Below are 22967 nucleotides of genomic sequence, written 5' to 3' on the forward strand. Positions count from 1 at the left end.
AGATTAGTCATCCAACGGCTCCTGTTTTCCCTTTCTAGAACTGCTTTAAATAAAAGGTCAGCACTGAAATGGTTTGAGTCTCATCTATTGGATACATCCTACCAGGCAGCTTTATGCGGTACCTTCCTGTAGGTGTGTCTTAACTGGTATTCCAGGGAGCTTACTGCTAGGCCTCTTACTCTTTTCCATCTATACCACTTCTGTTGCCTCTCATTAATTCTCCTTTTAATAAAACTCTGATGATACCCAGGCCTACTCAATTCCTCAGACCCCTATAAATGTTTTCTCATTTCATGTTTTTTTTTCCCCCCCACAACATCTCAGCCTGAATGATTGACCATCAGCAATTCCATCTTTCCAAGATTCTTCTTTTTTTCAGCAGATCTATCCACCCATCAGGAAGTCTGTCAAACTGGACAACTCGTTCCTTTCACTGGCTTCATCAGGCAAGAGCTTGGGACTAATGATCAACTCAAGCCTCTGCTGCTCCCAGTATGGTGAAACCCAGTCCTACAGATATGTCCTGCACGACATCCAGAAGATCTGCCCTTAACTCTCAACACAATCACAGGTTGTGCTCCACACCATGCTAATATCTCACCTGGATTACTGACTGGTCTTCTGGCCATTCCAACTGATTCAGAATTCTCTGGCACAAGTTACGTGCCAAAATTTTCCTCCTTTGGCTTCCTCTAGCTTTCTATATCTAGTTCCACACTGATTATGGTCTTGTAGAGGGTCAAAGGCTCTGCACTTCCATGCCTATAGGACCTGATCACTCCTTACACCCAGCTGGTGACTATACTTACAAGTGGCCTAAAATCTCTCACACACACACACGTTGTCAGAAACCGCTTGTCCCAAGTGGGGTCGCAGCAAACTGGAGCCTAACCCGGCAACACAAGGTGCAAGGCTGGAGGGGGAGGGGACGCACCCAGGATGGGACGGCACCCCAAGCGGGACTCAAACTGCAGACCCACCAGAGAGCAGGCACAGGCCAAACTTGCTGCACCACTGTGCCCCTCCTTTGGCCTAAAATCAAAAACCCAAAAATTCTTGGTCCTCACTCTAATGTGGTAGAATGAACTTTTTTTCCCTTGGAACTGCTGAATCCCTCTGCATTTTCAAGAAGGGTCTCGAAATATCTCTCTTTTGGACTCATTTCTCTCTTGTTCCAACAGTTTCATAATTGGCATCACACCATCTCCATTTCCACATATGTTATTTCCTTTCTTACTCCACTCCATAGGCAACCACTTATTTAATGTGTGCCCACAGAAACGGTGGTATCAGACAGCTTCAGAGGAAGAGTCCACTAAATGAATAACTGCAAATGCAGAAAGAATCCCCCAGGTGGACAAACTAAGGTGTACAGTATATTTCTCTAAATAGTGGCATCATCACATATTAAGAGTTAGTGTGGACTGAAAGTACTAGAGCTGAGGCACTCAGAATAGTTTCAAGAAGCAGTCAGCTCCCAGCTGGAACAGCGAATGTGTGCATGGAGTATGAGACAGCACAGGCAGACCAGGCGTTTGACTCTCTGCCATCTAGCAGACATGGCAGTGTGACTCATAACCGGCAGGACGAAAAGGGCTCGTCTGCAAAAGCGCTGCGTTGGATGCCATCGTCCCCGTCTCCTCCCTCGCACTCCGTGACGCGGTTGTCATTTCTTTGTCTGGGCTCGGCAGTTCACCCGTCTGCAAATCCTCAGCTGACAGCGAGGGGGTACACCACCATCCCGAAGTCACGGGAATCCCAGGCATTCTTCACAAATTACCGGGGTTTTGATTTTTAAAAAGAGGCCAGTGTACATCTTTGGATGTTTCTTTCTGATAAATTGGATGCTTTTATTTTTAACCTTTGTTTTGGTAACAGTGTTGTCCAAAGCCAGCTTGATTAACCCATTTATGCAGCATAACACTTCTTGAGGTATCAGTTCGGAGTAAGTAACTCAGTCAAGGGTATAACAGCCGGAGTGAGATCCAGACATCCAGCAACCTTCAGGATTCAGGACACTGCCCGCTGCCCCCACTGAGAAATTATTTCTCTCCTTCTGTCCTGCTCGCTAGAAATTTTCAAAAGTCCATCAACGGGGGAGATTCAACCTAACAAGGGTATTGGTTTTTCGTAACTGCGACACTTGACACATTTTTCTTTAATTCCTGATAAACCATTTCATTTGTAAACTAATGCAACCTCATTTATCAGTCTTTTTTTTATTTTTCATTAAAATGGATATCTGCTGTAAATAATGCTCATTGCTTGATTTCATATATAATATATATATGGGGTAGTGTGTGTGTGTCTTCCTCGGGCTCGTGTCCTCTACCAGAGGCCTTGGAGTTTGAGGGTTCTCCACAGCATCTTAGCCGTTCCTAGGACTGCACTCTTCCGGACAGAGACTTCAGATGCTGTTCCTGGAAGCTACTGGAGCCACTCTACCAGTTTGGGGGTCCCAGTCCCGAGTGCTCCTATTACCATTGGGACCACCTTAGACTTCACCTTCCGCATCCATTCCAGTTCTTGGAGGCAGTGTGATGCTCTGAGCAGCATTCTGCTGGGAAACCTTGGGTCCTGGTATTCATGTGGATGTTACTTTGATACGTACCACCTACCTAAAGATTGTCGCAGACCACACACACCCCTTCACGGCAACGGTATTCCCTGACGGCAGTGACCTCTTTCGGCGGGATAACGTGCCCTGCCACACTGGAAAAATTGTTCAGGAACGGTTTGAGGAACATGACAAAGAGTTCACGGTGTCTCGGCCTCCAAATTCCCCAGATCCCAATCCGATCGACCACCTGTGGGGATCACGTGCTGGAAAAACAAGTCCGATCCATGGAGGCCCCACTTAGAGGACTAAAGGATCCGCTGCTAACATATTGGTACCAGATTCCACAGGACACCTTCAGAGATCTTATGGAGCCCATGCCTCGATGGCTTAGCGCTGTTTTGCTGCTATGAGGGGGATCTACACAATATTAGGCAGGTGGTTTTAATGCTTTGGCTGGTGTCTGCGCGTCTGCGTCTCTGTATACGCGTGCGTCTTCTGATCAAGATCCGGGCTCCCGGAGTTTTAACCACGTGACCCAACGCTTCCAATGACGTCAGTACGTTGAATAAAGAACGTGCGCGTGTCCGCCTCTTCCTTTCTGAGCTGAGTCGCTCGCCATGGCGCCGGTATGTGGGAGCTCTCCTGAAAAGATTGTCGTTAGTTTTGTTTACAACTAACTAAATATGTACATGCCTTTATAGCTCTCGCTATAAAGGTGTGATACGCACGCTGCCTGTACTGTGTGTGTGTGGCAGCTGTGCGAACCAGGTAGCGTTGAACGCCCCGTTCAGGCGGGGAGGACCGAGGCGACTCTCTCTCTCTGCCGAGTCGTGTGACACGTGTGAGGCAGAGACGTGGCCAGACGAATCATGAGTTCAGCCTCATAATTTTTTTTAAAAACATAAAATGCCCCGAATACAACGCATTAGAGTTTTGTCTGAAAGAAACGAGATTTTCTGTGAGCGTTTACTTCTAAGGTTTGTTCATGGAATTTGACCTTATGGATGTTGATTGAACATATCCCCCGTAACTAATGTAGTAAGTAAGTTCTCGAAAAGGTTTAATTTAAATTAGTAGTAATAATTAATCAGTAGTGCACAACTATTACAGGGCTGTGTGTATGTAATATGAGCATAGAAGTGGAAATGGCAAGGTTAAACACAATGGTGTGGTTGACATTCATTCATTTAGCTAATGCTTTCTTGGCAAAGTGCAGTATGCAAGTTCTGGTAGGTGACTGACTGCATTCTGACAGTGCTATGCTGTTCCTTCCCCCCAAGTGCTCATGTGGATTACTGTCAGCATTTTGGATTTCCTTGTTTCTTAAAGGATGCTGTCATGCCTGAGCGAAAGCTATTTTGTGCCTTGTTTTGGTTCTTATGGCCCTATTGCTCTTGCTTAACTCTGGTTATTGCAGCATCCCACTTGCTTTTTAAGGAGTTAACTCTTAGCTGAAAACCCTTATTGGGAGTATTTCCACAACCATATATAGAAAAGGTGTGGTCTGTTTATTTCCAGAAAAAGCCGGTTTCTGTCAAGAAGGATAAAAAAAAGCCTTCCTGGAAGTTCACGCTGGATCTGACGCACCCGGTGGAGGATGGCATCCTGGATTCGGGGAACTTTGTAAGTGTGTAAATGAGGTACATTGTGCATTTAGTGCAGCATTACTTGCTTCCGTGTGTCCGCGTGACTAACGCCTTGTATTCGACTAGGGCCGCCTTCCCTAGTTCGTCTAGGGCCACCTTCCCTAGAATTTTCACTCCGTTTTATCCGAGCAGGAGACCTTTCTGAAGGAGAGGGTGAAGGTGAACGGCAAGACCGGTAACCTGGGCAACCTTGTTCAAATTGTCCGTCTGAAGAACAAAATAACTGTCACGTCAGAAAAACAGTTTTCCAAAAGGTACGATTGTTACGTGTTTATGCAGAACTACTTGAAATTTCTCCCTCTCCTTGTGGAATTTTTCTTGCCTGTTAACTTGAATCAGTGGCCCAGGTGCAAAATTGCTATGGAGTACGTGGAAATCTTAAAAATAAGTGTATGGATGCACTTGTCTGTAAAGTAGTCCTATAATAAATGCCGCTTATTTCGCACCTCTCAGGTACCTGAAGTACCTCACAAAGAAGTACCTGAAGAAGAACAACCTGCGTGACTGGCTGCGGGTGGTGGCCTCTGATAAGGAGAGCTATGAACTGCGCTACTTCCAGATCAGTCAGGATGATGAGGAGTCGGAGACAGACGAGTGAATGTATGACATCCAGCCTTCATGCCAATCGTGTTGGCCACACCATCTATCACTGATATTTATTGGTGAAATAAAGATCTATGCCTATTTTATAAGTTGTCCTGTTGTCTTGGATTGACCAAATGTGTTGGTGATGTGGGTGGAATCCCTTACCCTAATGCTACATGTTATTTCAAGGGGATGAGTGGTGGGCAGAAAAGCCTACTTCAACACATCAAACTTCCAATGTCTGGCCATTTGACAGTCAACATGTAGGGCTCATGGAATACAATACACTTTATTTTCATGTGTTACTGCATGTGATTCTTTAAAGCAGTTGTGTGAGTGAGGTGGAAGATGCAGGATGTTGCCTAACAAGTACATGCTGGTGAAGTGTTAAATACAAAAGCTTCTTGGATGTCTGCAAAGGGCTACCCGGTGCTGCTGTTGTATTAAAGGTGATAATTTGGCAAATGGTGCATGCCCTGGAACTCCAGGTGATTACCTTGAAAGCAACGCTGTTATGTTTCCACCAATTGCAGCCAGGCCTTAATTTTACTTGATGCTCAGCCTGTCCATTCAGACACGGTGCTATTGAGCCAATGCCGAGTATTGAAATGTGAGCTGAAGGTGAGCATTAAGGTGCTGCTCAGAAAGCTATGTGTACATGGAGCCCTGTGACTCTTACTGCAGTTGTTACTGTTAATGCTTCCCACATTCAATTTATTTTCTTTAGGGGACAGAAAATTATCTGTGGTTACAGACTGTGTGTGTGTGTGTGTGTGTGTGTGTGTGTGTGTGTGTGTGTGTGTGTGTGTGTGTGTGTGTGTCCAAATATCCAAGAAAAATGGTTTTGGAACATATTTATATGGTTTCTTGAAAGATGTCCAAGTCCCAGCCCAAACATTTTATATAAAACATAGAGAAATATAGATGCATTTGGATTTGCTGCAGTAGCATGTACAGGTTGGGCGATACACTAAAAATATTTGCACTCCTGAGTGGACAAAAATGAATGGCAGTGTGTTAGGAGACCAGCAGGCAGATGCTGTTTCCCCACCCCTCCACAAGGTGTCAGCAGAGCTGTAGGTGAAGTGAGGCTCCCTTGCCTCAATGCACACCTGTAAGTGATTGCAGTGCTTCCTGCACTTCGCTTTTACCACAGAATGTTCTTAGTGCCACTGCAGTTTGTATGGTTTCAGGTAAACCGAACTTGTGAACAAAGAGGAACATGTTTGTAGATGAAGTGATGATCTGAAGCCAAGTCGTCCCCGTGACGCACTTGGTAACTCCTGGTGCAAAGGCCTGACTGTTGAATCGTACAAATGCGTCGTTTTCAAACCTCTCCCTGTGGACCCTCTTGTTTCTTCTAGACTGCCAAACACACAGCTGGTTCAGCTAGTCAAGAACCAAAGGATTAGTTAGGGGCAGCGTTATAACCCGAACCCTGTGGACCCAAAATTCGCAGATTAGAGTCTTATCTCCATCTGTAGTACCCTTGAGCAAGGTACCTTCCCTAAATTGCTCCAGTAAAAATTTCCCAGCTGTATAAATGGGTAAATAATTGTAAGTAGCTTAACACTCTAAGTTGTTTTGTAGAAAAGCATTAGCTAAATGAATAAACGTAAATGTAGTTCTTCCCGATGAAGTAGATCAAATGCACTGGATGAGCCCTCATCTCTGTAAGGCGGCTCTCAGTGCCCTTACCGCTTGTACGAACTAAATTATGGAGGGAATTATTGGATAAGTGACTCATTCAGGTATAATTCACACAGCTGCTCCTGTAATTTAACATAAACGTAAAAAAAAAAAGCATTAAATTATTACTTGGAAGGTGATTAGGAAATTGTTGATATTAGGATAAAGTTTTATGCAGCTGCTCGTGCGATGAACATTGGTGCATATGGTGGAGAAACCGACTGCACTTAAGAATCACGCGTCTGCATCTAAGTCTCTCTTTCTGCTAATGTAATGCACACGTATTTTCTACGAGATGTACGTCGCTTTGGCGAAGAGAGTAGATGTAAATCAGATGGTATTCTCTGAAACCTGCTGGGCTGTCTCACTGTCCGTCTGTCTGTCTATCTGGTCGTCTGTTCATCCGTTTGAACTGTTTGAAGAGAGCGCAGGAGCTCAGGTTGGGTTCGCCATACAACTGACACATGGTCATAAACAGGACGCGTATTAGGATCCATGGTACAGTCTGCATTCTTTACGCATTTTTCACGTTTCATAAAGTTTTGGATCCGTTGTGAGAGAGATGGGGCTGAATACCAGAGTGGGGGAGGTCATGTGACTGATCCTTGCACAAGAATAGCTATAAATCTCAGCCCTTTGAAGTCCTTGCATTTGACATGATCGGTAAAAAAGACAAAGAGAAGCACTCACAGGTCCAGAATATGAAAACAGCGTGTTTAATAAAATGTAACTTACTGATGGATTAAATTAATATCCCAGACATTCCTCTGAGTGCACGCATGGAGCTGCCTCCCAAACTGCATCTGCTGGGAGTCTGGAGCTCCTGGAGCTGCTCTGGGCCAGCTGGGGGGTGGGGGGGGGGATCACATGGAGGCAGCTCAGACACGCTCTAGGTATAGGTTGGACACGCCGTAGGCTTAGGGTTAGGGTTGGACACACACTCTAGGGTGCCCAGTAAAGAGACTGTTTGGCGGTCTTCTCACCGCTGTTCCACTAGGCCACAGTAATTGGCCTCACGCTCACCGCTGGAGTCCAACGTTTACTCGTTCAGCTGACGGTTTTCTCCAAAGAGACTTACCTACAATTATTTACCCATTTATAGAGAAGGGTAATTTTAGTGTATCACCTCAGGGTAAGTACCATGGTCAAGGGTACAAGAGCAGGAGGTGGGATCTGAAGCTGTAGTCGCTCTAACCAGTATGTCACCTGTTGCTCCTTCCCTTCATCTGGGTCTATACAGGAGCTGTGCTCACTCAGACCCCCAGAAGGGCCATTTCTACTAGCAAAACGAAAGATTTTGCAAGAATTCCGAAAATGATAAAAATGTGGCGCGATCACGGGACCTGCGGACAGCGGCGGTCTCCGCGAGCGATGCGCTGACACCGGAGCCTCCCAAGGAGAGACGGGAGATGGCTTCCGCATCACAAACTGCACACCGAACACGTGTTTTCAGCTCTCTGACGTCTCAGAAATTTCCCCGTGTTGCAGAATATAGGGAGAGACGTGCGTGTGTGAACGAGCTCCTCACGCCTCGTATGGACACGCCTGCATGGTACCAGGGAACCTCGGTCCACTCATGAGCTCATGGGATCCACTGCATACCACAGCAGCTCTTGCAGCAAATGCTTTATTGATGTCGAAGCGCCAAACACTTCTTTTGCAAAAAACCTTTAGCTCAATCAGGAGTAACTTCTCTCGGGAGAGAAAAATATTTCTCTTTGTCTCCCTTTAGGTCTCTTTTGTAGGAGCCCAAATGTACATATAAATGAAGTGAGAGCAGCGCCGTAGGACCTCTGTTGACGTTCATTTTTTTTATCCGACACTTTTCCCCGAAGGGACTCAGTGTTAGGATAAGAGCCTCAATTCACACAGTAGAAATGAGGTTAAGTACCTCGCGCAAAGGGGGGGTGTGGTGGTGCAGTGGGTTGAACCAGGTCCTGCTCTCCAGGGGGTCTGGGGTTTGAGTCCCGCTCGGGGTGCCTTGCAATGGACTGGCGTCCCGTCCTGGGTGCGTCCCCTCCCCCTCCAGCCTTTCGCCCTGTGTTGCCGGGTTAGGCTCTAGCTTTCCACGACCCTGTACGGGACAAGCGGTTCAGACTGCGTGTGTGTATGCCTTGCTCAAGGGTACTACAGTAGGAGGTGGGATTCAAACCCAGGACCTTTGAGTGTAAGACAGCAGCTCGAACCGCTACACCGCCTCTTCAAGACCAGGGTGACGTGTTTCGGGAAAATAAGTGCGCCGGCAGCACTGCGGTGACGTGCGCGGCTTTTGGTTTTGCGCCGAGTCGCGTCCCTCACCCAGGCGGCTGTGTGCGCAGCTGTTCCCGGTGACGACCGTTTTTTGGGTCATTAAAACATCAATTGCCGTTATCAGGAAGGATCTGTGATGGCTGTGGGAGTGGTGTATTATTTCATTTTAACAGCGTTCCAGCAGAAAGAACCCCCTCCCCACCTGCCAAATCACTCTCTCTCTTACACACACACACACACACACAGAGAGAGAGAGATAAAAATTTGGACAAACTGCTGTTTTCAAGTGAAGAGAGGTGGCAGGGGGGCAGTTTTGAAACTTTTCAACTCTCCTTTGATTTGTGTTACACACCAGAGCTAATATTGACACCCAGCTGGCGAGGCCTCGAGGTCGCCGGCGGTCCTCGGTGTTTCGGAGGGTATCGTGTTCTGTTGTGAGAGCTCAGAAGCGCGGAGGGATGCCGTCGAGAGGCGGCGTCAGCACGCCGCCGCGGGGCCGTGTCCAACGGTGGGCGAGTTGCTCTGCTGGGGAGCGGCGGTCAAGGACGTCCAAGCGCTCCCCCGACTCACCGGGCCCCTTTGACGTGTCTTACCGGGAAGAAATGAGCCAGCGGATGATGGGGTGGAAGGTGCGTGTGGGCGTGGGGTGGGGGAGGCTCCCAGCTTTCCCGCTCGCCAGTAGACGGGGGCAGTGCACCATGAATGTTTTCCTTTGTGGAAACGCTTTATTAAGTCCAGATTGGTCAAAAATGATTTCGGCCTTTGAAGGTATACAGAGGCATGCGTCGCCGCAGGCAGGGACTCGCATGTTAGGGTGAAACAGAAGAGGCAGGGCAGAGGCAAGGAAAGGTTCACAGATTTGTCATAATAAGCATTTTCCATCCTAATAATTCGTCTTTCGCTGCAGGACTCTTCTCGTGAGTCCAAGATCCCTACCGGCAGGTGGCAGTCTGCAGCGTCTCCTTTTTCGTCTTCGGTAGGACGCAACGGGACGGGGTAGGTCCTTTTTCAATACCTGCAGGGAAATTCCATGTTGAGGAGCTGAGAGCCCCTTCACTTGAGTTATGGATGCAGATGGCTGCTGGTTAGCAAGACCCCCAAATGCGCCTTTTGTGCACCGTAAAGGAACCAGCTGGTGACTCAATCAGATCATGGAGATCACATCTTAGAGTCGATGTGAGCCATTGTCCATAGTAGACGAACTTCCTACTCATCCTGGCCTTTACCACTACCTGTAGAGTGTACGTCGTTTCTGTGTCCTTTTACCCTATCTTTATTTCCAGACAAGGAGGAGGACGTGAAGGGTTTTTTGATTCTTCTTCTTCCAACTCTGTAATCCATATATTCTTATTTGCTGCTATCCTTCCAGAACATTTCCGATCAACCGCATGTTCTCTGCGTATCACTGTGCCGTGTAGCGTCTCACGCACACGCGCGCACTCGCGGACATGAGACTGACATGGGCTTGGCTAAGCAGCATGTGAACCGCTCAGCTATTCTGGATTCTGCCAGGCTTTGTACCTCCTGACCATCTCACCGCTGGGCTTTGGCCTACCGATGACCCCGCTCTCTTCTGGACGATTGCTCAACGATTCCCAGCAACAGGTGGTCCCGTCTCAGTGCCGCGGAGCGACAGACACATTGCTGGCATTGCTGCTCTGTGTCTCATTCTGATACCATTGTACTCAGCAGCTCTTCTCCTTTCAAGCAATACTTTGAAACGGAACATTTTGAGTTTTTGTTTCAGTGCTGGGCCAGAACGTGGGAGAAGATTTCTCACGGTCACGCCACCGTCTGAGGTCAGACACGAGCGCCGTCAAGGCCGGTGCGGCTCTTCTCTCTTCGGCGCGGAGGGGCTGTCACGCCTGTCCTTGGCCGGTGGATTCCAGTCCTCCCGTTTCCCCCCCGGGCCGGACGGGTCCTCCTCGGCTGTTCCCAGCGGTCCGGCAGCCTCTCGTTGAAGACAGCAGGTTGATTCGAGTAGCGGGCTCTCAAAACAGTGCATTCCTTTCCCGGGCCGACAAAGGCATTTCCTGCAGCCGTCGTGTTATTTTCTCCTCCACCTTTTCCACTCGTACCGGAGTATATTTTTGAACCCGTCTGTGTTTGTTCCCCTACCCGTCCGCGATGCAGCGCCGCACCCCTTGCTGCTCCCTCGCTTTGCCTGACAGAATTAAACAGGTGGGGTGGAGAGTTTCGGGTGAGGGACAGCTTGCCGCTTTATTAAAGAAACTGGATAGTCCATTTCCCTCCGTTCAGCATGTTTGGACAGAAGGGAAAGGAAGGGACTGCTTATTTTTTTTTAGTGCTATCTCAGAGTCTTGGAGCACTGGTGAAATTAAAAGAGTCTGGTTCATGTAATGCCGTCCGCAACCAGCAAGCCCCCCCATCTGAGCTGGGCGCTCGCCCTGACCGGGGACACGCGTTCACACACCTGTGACTCCTGTTCTTGTACACGGAGGCCAGTGTGTTTCCCGAAGTGTGGAGTCACATGTGGAGCACGATTACCTGGGGGTTTGACTTAATGGATTGCGGCCAACGCACCGAGGTTGTGGTCCGCACGCTATTTCTTGCAATGACAATACTTTCTTCATTTAGCAGAAGTTTTCCTCCAAAGTGGTGTACAGTGATTAGTAATTAGAATTTAACTGACACCTTCATCCAAGGTGACTTACAGTGTTGCATACGTTGACGTTGGTATGCTGCACTGTCCTGCATCCATCCGACTATCTGTAAAGTGGAACAATGTAGCGCGTGTACAATGAACAATTTAAAGTCGCCAATCCACCTGAAACATGTCTCCCGCATGTTGTGTGGGAGGAAACCAGAGCACCTGGAGGAAATCCATGCAAACAGAGGCAGAAGAGTGACCATTGTTGGTAGAGCAGTATCATTAGCAAGGAGAAACGGCCATTTCGACAGAAGTTCTCAGCGGAAGCGTCCGAGCCGCAGGCCTCTTCTGATGGTTTCGTGTGCAGACTTTGCAGGGCAGAAAAGAGTGTTGCTCTGCAAGGGCGCTGGGGGTTAGCAAAGCAGCAGGGAGGTGAGAGGAAGGTGGTGCCTGGAATGAAAAAAGAAACATGTATTGGAAACAGATGAGAGGGAGCCTGTTGTAGCGCTCACACCCCCCCCCCCCCAAAGCTCCCACTACACCGCCCCACCGCCCATGTCTCCTTCCCTCTTCTTCAGTCCTTTCCTTTCTCCCTGCCTCCCTCGTGCTTTTCCATTCTTGGCACAGTGCGATCTCCAGGAAAACCAGACCTCAGCTGGTGAAATGCCCGCCTGTTTTACAGTCTCCTTTTCCCCGACGAGCGGCATTCTCTGCAAAAGTTTTTGCAGCCATCCTTCCTGGTACTACGGTATAGCGCCTTGGTACATTTTGGGCAGCAGCCCCCCGGGAAAAACCCCTTTACTGGTTCAGACTCCAGTGACTCAGAGGCTGCTTTCATTTTTCTTAATGGCTTTGTGTTGGTGATGTTGGCTCTCGGGGTGTCTTGAAGTTTTCTTTTTGGAAATACTCCCATATACAGGTTGAAGGGTTACTCAGAATTCATACACACACACACTGTCTGAACTGCTTGTCCCATTCAGGGTCACGGGGGGCCGGAGCCTAACCCGGCAACACAGGGCGTAAGGCTGGAGGGAGAGGGGACAAACCCAAGACAGGACGCCAGTCCATCGCAAGGTACCCCAAGTGGGACTCGAACCCCAGACCCACCGGAGAGCAGGACCCCCCCCCCCCCCCAACTCGTGCATACTGCAGTAAATAAGTTTACACCGTTTTTCTTGTACAGGACACATCAGTTCAATGCGGCGGAAGCTGAACTTGAAAAAACAGCTGAAAGGTAAAAAAGTGCTATAAGAGACTGGAAAGGGTTCTGTCACGGGTTGAAAATCGAGTTCCTCCCAGTGCCGACTAGGACTTTGTCTCTAAATTATGTCAAGATGTTATTAATGTTGATGGAGCAGTGTTTTTTTTTGTGATCAAAATATTAAATGGAAGAAATAATTTCCTTTTTTCCCAATAATCAAAGGTAGGATATTTGTTCTTGTCGGGGGGTCTTTATGGGCTCCTATAAAATGATCGGTTATTACTACACATAAGACAGAGTAAGAGCTTTGGAATGAACAACACGTCCGCTCCCTCGCCAGAACTCAAGCGAAAATAATTCCACTTTTGGGAATAGGCAATGAGTCAACGGGAGGACACGGCCTCAGCGCTCGGGTTGGTGCGTGTAGTAGTGCGTAGCTGAGATTAACACTTACAAGTACAAGAACAGCTTGAGCACGCAGCGGTGCACAGTGCGATAAGAGGCCTTAAACACAGCCAAGCGCCGCCCAGCCTCTTTATTTTGGAAGGCCACGAGAACGTTCTGATGTTTTGAACAAAGGAAGGACATCTTTGTAACTTTTATATGTAAACTTTTCAACTCTGTAATGCTTAAATGCCCTGCTGTCGAAAAGGGAAGGACTCACGAAGTTTGCGTTTAAGGAATCCCACAGAGGCTCGGAGGAGAATGTGTTCAAATCCCCTTTTCTCCCCCACGTGAGCAATATTTCAGCATCGACGGGCCCCGCGGGGGCAATCGGGAAGTTTAGTGTTTTCCTTAATCAACGTCCAGTTCTCTTTGACGCAGAAGGCGCTCCTCGTGTTCCCGAGGACAGAACAAAGAATTTTTTAACGCGCTCAGCTGTACGTATTACGGGGACCGTACCTCCTCGTGCCGCCCGTACAGAACGGAGCTCGTGTGGCGCTCGGCTGTTTTTCTCTCCGCGCTGGCTCTCTCGCCGAATCACGTCCGCCTCTCCGGCACAAAATCAGGCCCACATGTTAAACCGATGGCTTGTTTTCCGAGTCATGTCAGAGCGGAGTTACAAAAACAGCTCGGTCTCAGAGTACGGTGCGCTGGGGGCAAAGGTGAGCCGCTCCCGTACGAACAGCTCTCGCGCCTCATCTTTACAGCTGAGATAATTCACGATTTCTTCTTTAAGGGCATGGTTTTTAAAATGAATTTTTACTGATGATGTGACGCTTCAGGTGGCCTGACTGCACCAGCACCCTAAAAAACCAAGAGAAAATGTTCGCTTGTTTGACTGCATGCTTGAACATCACTCGTGGTTTTAAGTCAATGCATAATGTTTTCCGTGTAATAAGAAACCAGTGGAAGCCTATATTATATTAGTTATATTTCGGTTAGTCACAATGCTCTACGTGTGTGTGTGTGTCTAGGGCTACCCTGTGATGGACTGGTGTCCGTTCCAAGGTGCACCCTTCTTAGCCCTGTGTCCTGCGCTTCCAGCATAGACTCCTGATCACTACGACCTTGAGCAAGTGCTGAATGATGGTGAGGGAACCTATCACAGCTCAACACTTCTGCATATAAGTAGGCCTAATTTGAGTTGATGTCTTTTATATTTGGTTTTGCACTTTATTTTTGTAGCTCAGACAAGTTGCTCAAATGCAAGTTGCATTTTTGCACAAATATAGCCACATCTCACACACACACTGACGGCGTTTCTCTTATGTTTTTTCCGCACGTTGCTATAGCGAACCTCCTTTGCTCTGTAAAGAACTGTGAAACGGGGACACGATGAAGTGAAGTAACTGTGTTTTTTAGCAGTTCTTCCCATTTGATTATTGCTGCTAGCTTGAGTCTTCTGCCCTGAGTAAACAACGACAGGGAGACCACTGCTTGTGTGACGATGGGCTCGCTAAACCATGCTGTATACTCAGGTGCAGTACACTTAAACCTGGGCAAAGTGCACTCTTTACCATGAACGTCGCATCTGCTTGAGCCTCGCAAAATATGCAGCTTCCTCAGCCCGAGGAAAGCCGGCTTGTTTTTCTGAGGACTTCATTATGGTGCCTCTATGGCACCATCAGAGGCCTGGATAGATATGGTAGGAGGCCCTTACCTTGAAAATTCTGAACGGGTATTTCATGGTAATAGGTAGTGATGTGAAGGTATGTGGCATTTTCTATCATATGTGAAAGAAACTGAATTGTTGCTTCCAATAGATCATGATTTGATGGCCATTATGTGCTGAAGGAATTCTAAGTGAAGGAGGCATATTTCACCTTGAGACAGGAATTAGACAAATATGAAATCTTTATTGATATTTAGCAGTATTACGGCCGATTATCTTCACCGTGTTTTGAGTTAAGAACATTTATTTTAACGGCTCCTTGAAATAAAAAGGAATATTAAAGACCTAAATCATGTGCGGAGCATCACTTTAGAAGATGAAAAATCCTGTCATGGTGGATGCGGAAAACAAATTTTAATCCTTTGTTAAAGAGATTAACATGAATGAAAGGATTTTAGGGATTTATTTATATGGTTTTATATGATTTCACTCGCCGTTGAATCCATATATTCCACTGGGTACAATCTATAAATTCAGCTTGGGCTGGGAAAATACAGCTTTAACTCTTTGGCTGCCAAGCTGGATATCAATAACCCTAATACTGAAAGCGTCTTATTCGTTGCAGTTTCTCACTAACATGTCATGAAAATTGTGTTAAGCCCTGAAAAAACCATTAACTTGTTACAGACTTGAGAATTAAATGATAATGATACGACTTACGCTTTATATTTTTCTCTATTCTTCTTCAGTGAAACGGTTGTCTGATGAATACTGTGTATTCTTTTGCTTCGTACACAAGTTGAGCCTTGACATGTACTTAATTAGCTTCCTGAACAGTCGCAAGAAAATTAAAAATCTGTGTACGCACTGCTCTCCGGGACTTTGCAGCTGCTCCCGAACACATGGATTTAAACTCACGATCAGAGCAGAGTTCACTAAGCGAAACGCAAGTGCAAAGCCGTCCTTTGCAGAGCTTTCAAAGGAGAGCCAGCATTAAGTATTTATTCCCAGAGCACAGTGGCTCTGTGATTATTCATTCTCTCCCTCTATGTGTTGGAGAAATAAAGAATGTTTTTAATTCAAGTACAGTGGTGTGAACATTCGAAAGGGAGTCCTAGCTGGTAACAACCATTAGAAGCACAGCACTTCAAGTCCTGGGTATAGTGGATCTGAACCATCGACTTGAATTCGAGTGAAGACTTTGAGATGTACGGCTTTGGCCTTGGGTGAGCTTGCAGTTTATTTTTCTCACGGTACAAGAGAGAAACAACGTGTTCTTGCTCTCCTCCTGGCAGCAGAGGGCACTGTGCTCTCTAGCAGGGATCGGCACACAGTCCTTGACCGTCTCCAACAGGAGGCAAGACTGGCCTCTTGCATCCGAGGCCCGCTGCGAGTGCCGTATGGCACTGCCGAAAGGAAGGCCATTCGTTCGCCGAGGATGAGAAAGGGTGCGGTCCCGATGTGGGGACTCTTTCTACAGGCAACTAAGTTAGACGTACGCACACAGGGATGTGAAAATACTCTAACAAACTAAGTTATTGTATTCTATTAATCTCTTCCCCGTCAATTTTTTTCATGGGCACAGCGAACGCTTTCACTGAAGCCTAGATGAGCGAGAACAGACATGTTCATACGTGTACTAATAAATCGTTAAAATGATAAATAGTATGAGCGTGTAAGTAGTAGTGTGTGAGTGACAGAAAGAGTGTGTTCCACCGATGTATGGACGAGTGAGCCAGTGTTAAGTAGTGTATCTAGCAGTGTAAGTCACCTTGGTCAATAAGGTGTGTGGGCTGATGACACTACATGGAGTTCATTCGAAGTTGCTTTGGAGAAAAGTGTCTGCTAAATAAATAAATGTGAATGTACAATATTACAAATAGCAAACATTAGGGATAAAAATAAAGAAGAAGCATATGAAATTTCTTAAGGGCTTGCCTGTCTCACGCAAACACTGTTACTCACACCTTCCTTCTGGCTGCTGATGTCCATCAGTTCTCCTGTTCTCCTCCACTTCTGGGCTCCACCTGTTTATGCCAGTAAATACACTTGCAGATCAACACGCTGTGCCTTTGATTTTATCAAATCCAGGACAAATGTCATCCTCACTATGGACAAATATAACATCTCAGTAACAACACCAAAGCCATCAATGCAAGTGTGGGTCTGTACGGTACTCTTTGGTTGCCTTTCAGACAAGGAACGTATATGACTGAGTTTGTGCCTCACATCGTATTGGTGGTATCTAAGAGAAGGGAAAAATGCTGTTTTGTCACAATAAACTTTATTTCGAACAGGGGACGGTGGAAAAATCTGTTCCAACGGCCGTCCAAAGAAATGGAGAATTCCACAGCACCGCGGCACCACCCTCTCTCTTGATGTCACTTCTCCAATGGAAAAACCATGTGGCCATCATGATAAAGGTCACTCACATTCAAAGGGCAAAAAAAACCAGGGCAAATGAGATTCTGGGATTGTCTGTATTTGTGTTTAATTCCCTGAACATCTACAAATCTTCTGAGCAGACATGAGCCTTGTCGTACTTTCACTTTGGTGGCTTTTTTGTCAGGATAGGCACACCTACTCTTCTTCCCCAGGAAAAGGATGATGTATCCGCTTGTCTGAAATTATGTCAGCGTGAACGGATTAAGAAAAAAAAAACTGCTGGTAATGAGAACTTCTACATTGCAGTGCCTCAGGTTGTCTAGAGAGAGTGTGAACTGCCGGGAAATGACCCGTAAGTCTTTCCGTCAAAGACCCGTGCCCAGTCACAGCTTGCTCCAGGGATCCATCCATTGCTATCTGCTGATACTTGCATGGTGCTAAGTATTCTCAGGATGAGGAAACCCCTGGATTAACAGCTGCTTTCCAAGACCTTCTCTTTCTTCCTATTGTCCAGCCTCGAGAGTCTCGCTCTGACGTGCTCCTCAGTCATACCCCGACTAACCATGTAGTATTCCCATCTCTTTGAGTAAAAGTGCAAGTTTCCTGCTCAGCATATACACCAAAGGAACTACACAAAGTCAATGTGTTTTCTACTGATCAAGACCCCCAGAGAAACTGAACACAATGTGTTTGCATCTGCGTGCAGAGAAACACACATGACAGAAGAGGTTTTGTAGAGTGTCTGCTGTGAAGACAGCGCAATATCATCGTCTACATCTTCAGTAAGACGTGTTGAGATGCAGCAATTACGGATTTCCATAATAGGGATTTCCATCTACGTTTTGTGCTGTGACAGGATCGGGACTTCAGTACTAATTCAAAGAAATTCTGGCATTCGTTGTGTCTTCTACGTCGGAAGAGAGATCACAGGTGGTCAGTGCTCTACTGTCATTTAAAACTTTGAACTTCAGCGAAGCAACAGGTTTTGCTCTCCAAATCCTGTCACTGTGTGCTAGATAGCACTAGAAATGGGTGCAATATTTTGACAGGAGGAAGTGAGGCAGCTGGAATATTCCAGGCCACCGTTTCGCTGGTTGGGCGCTCTTGATGACCTGGCTATTGTTGAGCGCCTCGTTCCTGTTAGAACGGAATAATAAACAATGGCTCTGTGTCAAAACAATCCTCTCCCTGTTTCCCATGTTTGTCAGATGTTTTTGTGTCGTTGCCTTTGGGAGGATGGGCCATGGTTTGACCATCAGGGATCTTCCTAAGCACGTGGTGAGAACGTGCTGTGGCGCTGCTCTGACCAGGGCAATCACTGTGGCCTCTGTCTTCCCCACTGACAGCCGGCACCACACGGAGGAGCCATATTTAATACAAGTGATTCGTGAACATTGCCTTGTTACAGGGTCATCAGTATTCATCATTAGTGCTCCTGTCATTTCAGCTTTTATTAAAACTAATGAGAAAAGATTTACAGTGGGATGGAGGAACATGTGAGTTAGCTATGGAGCGTTTTACCTGAGTAAAACCGCTCACGAATGCTCATGAAGTGTTGACATTATTACAGGAATGCTGGACAACAAAAAACAGAACATGCACACATTTATTTCCAACTTGCTGTTTCAGAGATCTCCATGGACACAGGAGAAAATGTAGACTGGAAAGACACTCACCTTTACAAAGATAAAAACAAACGGGGTTTGCTTGGTTGGGTGTAAGAACATGTGTCATTGAATGGCAGTTCAGTTGATATACTAAATATGTTCATGATAAAGGACTCTTGCATTGATCCGAGGATATTATAATGTTTCAGTCTGTTTCATGTCATTCTTCTTCCTTGTTCCCGAGAAATCCTTCCACATTGGTGATGTAATTTGTTTTTGTAGGTGCAGTGTAAATACTGTGAGGTCAGGTGTTCATACTGTATGAGTGTGTTAGGTGTAGGTGGGGGTAAGAAAATGGAACGTGTGCCAAGAAGAAGCATTTTGGTCACCTCAGAGTTAGTCGTTTTAAGTTAATGTACTGGTAATTCTGGGTGCAAATATAATTAAATTATAATTTAATAAATTACTTAATAATCTATGCAAAATTATGAAAAACATCTCTTCCATGTAGCAACAGTCAAATTCGAAGAAGTTGAATTTGAAATCGAATGTTTCTTTTTTTGAGATTGGCATGGGTAGCAAGCACTTTTGTTGCTTTTATTTGCTGTTTTCCCAGCGTCCGCCAGGTTATTTCCTTTGTCTGATTTCTCATTCCGCCTGCATTCTCAGCTCAGCTCCTGCAGTGGAGAAAAAAGTACTGTGTAATGAATGAGCAGATCTTTGCTGCGTTGGTTGAAAACTTGTTCTGCCATCAGTGTGATGGTGCTGACCAACTGATTGATTCTTCCTGTCACGGTTGCGTTGAGGTCAATTGTAGGCCAACAAATGTGGCATGAAGACACCGGGACGGTGAACGTGGGTTAGGGCCTGCACTGAAACTGGAGAAAACTTGTGACCGCATCTGACCTCGGCACAGGGATACTCCTTGTCTAATGGCTCTAAATCCCCAGTCCAAGTCACGTCTTCACTCTTTGACCGTTGAGCTGCACTGTTGAAGTGAAGTATTGAGCTGTCAGGCTCTGTTGTAAATTTTATAAATCTGAGAAGGGAAAATGACCGGTGTTCACAAGGATGAGACTTCTTGACTAATTGGGATCAAGTTTCCTCCTTCATTCTTCCCTTCTCTGTTTCTTACAGAATACTTTTTCCCTCACATCTGCAGAATAAATGTGCTGTTTTGGCAGATGGCTCAGAGGTCAGACACATCTGAGGAATGGGGCATAAATCCTGCATGGACAGGTGGAGTTGGGATGGAGATGAAGCTTTCCTTTACCCTTACTGCTTAGGCGTGGAGGACCCTCTCTGAGATGGGACAGGGGTCTGACATGACCTTTGCTTCGACCAACAATGAGATACATTTACATTTACTTTTATTTGTTTAGCAGATGTTCTTCTCAAAAGTGAAGTACAACTCAGAGTAAACAAAAGTGTTTCTCACCAACACACGGAGATAGAAAGTAGCAAAGAGATAGAGTTTCAGATATGCAATTCTTGAGTTACAGTCAATTTGTCCCATTTGTGCTTTCAGATCCTTCTTAAACATTGAGAAAGTTTCAGCAGTTCTCAAAGGCAGTGGGGGGGTCATTCCACCTCATTAGAACCAAAAACAGAGCTCAGGGTGTCTTCAATTTTGAATCTCTCAAGAGCTAGACTATGAAGCAGGTGGCACAGCGAGTAACGCTGCTGTCTCACAGCACCTGGGTGGTGCGAAAGGACAGAGGTTCGATCCATGCTCAGTCTGTGTGGAGTTTGCATGTTCTTCCTGTGTCTGTGTGGATTCCCTCTGGGTGCTCTGGTTTCCTCCCACAGTCCAAAGACATGCTCTTAAGGTTCACCCCTATTGTGTGAGTGACACAGAGAGAGTGTGTTCCACCGATGTTTGGATGAGTGACCCAGTGTAAGTAGTGTATCTAGCAGTGTAAGTCACCACGGTGAATAAGGTGTGTGGGCTGATAACAGCACATAGAGCTCATTGGAAGTCACTTGGGAATCAGGGTGCAGATTCCTTGACCATCTTGTAGGCCATAACTAGAGTGTTATTCTTGCGCAGTTGTAGGAAAGCCAACGGAGAGCGATAAGGAGGGAAGACACATGAGAACGCTTTGGCAGGTAAGCACAACTCGTACTGCTGCATTCTGAAGACAGGTCTGAGTGCTTTTGGCAGTTACTTTTCCAAGTAATTCATCCAACTTGCATTAGACCAACTGTTACTGTATCTGTGTTGCTACAGACAGATGACCAGGAAACTCTCCCTGCCCTGTGGATGCAATGGAATTTTTATTGTCATATAAACATCGCCACTTAGACCCTCTAACTGTATTGAACTGTATTGTTTTAAGGGGAAAAAACACTGCATGTACACCCTCCCAATTTCCACTGTACCGAAAGTGTGAGTCACTATTGACAAAGACCAATGAGATGTCATAGGGCGATCTTGCCTGTGTAGTGCCTTACAGTTTTTAGGTGGAAGCTCAGCTGTTTCTGAGAGACTGATGGCTTTTTTGGCCTTCATATCTCCAACTGAACTTTTTTTCCATTCTGTCAAGTCGCCCTTCTCCATTAGCCTGACAAAAGCTGCAACCGGGGCTGAAACAACCAGCTGCAGGTCACAGCCAGCCTCCGTGTGTTATATCCCAGGACCTGAGAAAGAGTTGGATTGGTGGAGACTGTATCACCCCACATTGTTCAGAGGGCAGGAAACATCTATATGTAAAAAATCATTGAGGTTTTCCTTGGGGATACGGTTTGCCATCTCATTGCTGTCAAACTCTTAACAAAACAGTTATTTTCAGCCTTAAGCTTCCAGGTCATAGTAGCCACTTGTGTGTGTTGAACCTTTTTTCATTTGCTTCTTACATTTACATTTACATGTACATTTATTCATTCAGCCAGATGCTTTTTTCCAAGGTGACGTACTATACATCTCACAGAAAAATACAGCGAGCGCAGTACATCAGCAGAAAGAGAATTTAGATGCAGACACGTGATTCAAAGCACAGTTAATTTACTTTCCACCATATGAACCAATGCACGTCACACGAATTACTGCAAAAAGGTTTATCCATTAATCAACAAAATTGTCCCAAACGTTTAATTCGCATGAGTAGCTGCATAAAAGTGTATCCATTATTCAACAGTTATGATCACAGAGTTATTGAGCATAAACAATTACACATTATAGTGCACTTAAGTGATCATGGGAAAAATGAGTCTGACAGAGGTGAGATTTAAGACCCTTCCTAAATGTAGAGAAAGAATCAGCAGTTCCAACCACTAATGGTAGGTCAGGGTATAAACTATAAAGAGAAGCCTTTTTTAAATGTATTTTCTTGCCTGCTTGACCATTATTGTTTCTTTGGAATGGATTGAACTGTAAGGGCTTGTGTTTGTCCGTGAAAACGGCTGCACAATAAAGGAATCCTTTGTCAGTGATCACCGGAGTTCTCGTTGAAAGACAGACTTTTCCATCCATGTTACTCGCTCAAACAATGAATAGGCTTTACCGTGGAAGCTTCTTTAGCTTCTTCTCGGTTCGTAATCTTCACCATTTACGTGTCTCTCACACACACTACCAGCACCCAGTGTCTGTGTGCTCAATTTCCTTTCTTTTAAGGCAATTGTTCCCATTAAACACATTATACCTATCTGTCTTCTGACTTCTTATCTGCTTCCCTGAAGATCTTGTAAACAGGTATTACACTAATACCCAGCTGGGTTTTCCTGATCCTATCTGCTAAAATCCCACCATGTTAATCCAGGCCCCAGAAAATACTTCCCTAAGTGGCTGCATGGTGAAAGACCTGTTATCACCACCTATTAGCACAATTTCATAGCACATGAAGTGTGTCTGCAGCAAAACATTCCTGTATCTTATGATATTTAATTTGAAAAAAATTAAAAAAACAAAAAAAATTGTGGGTATTGAGATTTGTCTGTGTCTTATGCACCTACTCGAACGATGAACCTCGGTGCAGCAAGCGGTAGGGAACAAACTAGGTTTGCCTGAGGCTTTCATGTCTGCAGCTATGTCTCCTTCTCTCAATGTAACGTATAAATTGTACTTCTGCTGAGATGTACGTCACTTTGGACAAAAGCGTTGGCTAAATGAATAAATATAAATGTAATTGTAAATATTTTGTATAAATTATTTGCTCCAAGCAAAGAGGGGAGATCTGATGTGAGCATGTCAACAGCTCCAGGAGATATTGTTTCCTCCACGTTGCACTCACCCAGCCCCAGGATTATTGCAGCTTCACAAGAGCTAGAAGAAGTACACATAAGTAAGCTGTAAAGACTCAGCTTTTACTTTAAGGAGCAGGAAATGATCTTTGTTCCCTCCCTAAAAGGACATTCTGGAATATGAACAATGAGTCCACA

General features: G+C 45.9%; 1 protein-coding gene across 1 annotated transcript; it reads left to right on the forward strand.

Moving 5' to 3' along the window:
- The first annotated feature begins 3127 nt into the window (after nucleotides 1–3127).
- rpl22l1 (ribosomal protein L22-like 1) lies at nucleotides 3128–4893 on the forward strand. Its single transcript, XM_018753620.2, has 4 exons — nucleotides 3128–3186; nucleotides 4079–4183; nucleotides 4339–4460; nucleotides 4660–4893. Exons 1-4 carry the CDS (start codon nucleotides 3178–3180, stop codon nucleotides 4802–4804), a joined length of 381 nt encoding a protein of 126 aa, XP_018609136.1. The 5' UTR covers nucleotides 3128–3177; the 3' UTR covers nucleotides 4805–4893.
- The last annotated feature ends 18074 nt before the right edge of the window (nucleotides 4894–22967 follow it).

The sequence above is a fragment of the Scleropages formosus genome, chromosome 3, assembly GCF_900964775.1.
Source record: "Scleropages formosus chromosome 3, fSclFor1.1, whole genome shotgun sequence".
NCBI lineage: Eukaryota > Metazoa > Chordata > Actinopteri > Osteoglossiformes > Osteoglossidae > Scleropages > Scleropages formosus.